A 1019-nucleotide genomic window follows, 5' to 3' on the forward strand; every position below is an offset into this window, starting at 1 on the left:
GACTTTGAAAAAGAAATGAAACAAAAACTTATGAAAATGTATTTATATTTAACAGAAATCCAGTTATAATTGCCACCTCACACTTAATCTTAGATCCAATAAAGAATAAATTAAGTTGATTTGGGTGAAGATAATTACTCCAACTAAGTTTTATAATGGCACAATGTGAAATTGTTTCCCTAACATGTGATTTGTACAATGCAATCATAAGGAGAATAGTTTTTGCAAAAATATCATGCGGAAATCCGGCTTTTTCAATGTGTCTACTATGTCATCAGTCTAGTCCACCTCCGTTGTTAACTGGCTGGTGGTAACCCTGACAGGATCCTCACTTGTAAACAGATCTGGGGGTGCTCCAAGGCATTCCTCAACATCATCTTCTTGATTTCATGAAAAACTTCAGGTTTTGCAAGATTTGTAATTTTATCTTACAATCAAATTATATCACATCTTTCAGAAAGTGTTTCTCAATCTTGAATACACATTAGGATTATGTGGGAAACTTTCAAAAAATGCCCCACTTCCAGAATTCAATTGGTCTAGATGGAGCCCTGGAATGAGCATCTTTTTAAAACTCCCCAAGTAGGTCTAACATAAATCAGTGAGAATGACCAACACAGCTCTTCATAGCTCTTCATGTCAGCATTGAACTGAGAGAGATGTTTGGAGTACCATTATAACAGATAGGTTCACCTGTGAATATTTTCATGTTTGAATGATTTTTGTCTCCCTTTGTATTCTAATTATTTCAGGGACTCTGATAACAAATATCCAGGTAAGACCCCATCCCCAACCCTATACCACACTCACCTTCCTGTATCAGGAGTCCCAGATATATTGTTTCCAGATGTGTATCATCTACAGACACTTGGATCTCTGTATCTTCCACCAATCTACAGTTGAGCCAGTACTTGTGGTCAAAGAGGAGATGTTCCAGACATGTGGATACATAGCCTAAGAAGTCAAGCCAACAATATTCCTGAACAAAATGATTTCTGCCATTAGCTGAGCACAGGAGA

General features: G+C 36.9%; 1 protein-coding gene across 1 annotated transcript in view; it reads right to left on the bottom strand.

The window, feature by feature from the left end:
- The window catches only part of SH3TC2 (SH3 domain and tetratricopeptide repeats 2), a 68808-nt gene that overhangs the window by 47117 nt on the left and 20672 nt on the right, over positions 1 to 1019 (bottom strand). Inside the window, exon 5 of the mRNA XM_008586918.1 lies at positions 811 to 954. Within this exon, the coding sequence (XP_008585140.1) occupies positions 811 to 954 (144 nt within the window). The remainder of the gene's footprint in view (positions 1 to 810; positions 955 to 1019) is intronic.

The sequence above is a fragment of the Galeopterus variegatus genome, unplaced genomic scaffold (genome assembly GCF_000696425.1).
Source record: "Galeopterus variegatus unplaced genomic scaffold, G_variegatus-3.0.2 Scaffold4179, whole genome shotgun sequence".
NCBI lineage: Eukaryota > Metazoa > Chordata > Mammalia > Dermoptera > Cynocephalidae > Galeopterus > Galeopterus variegatus.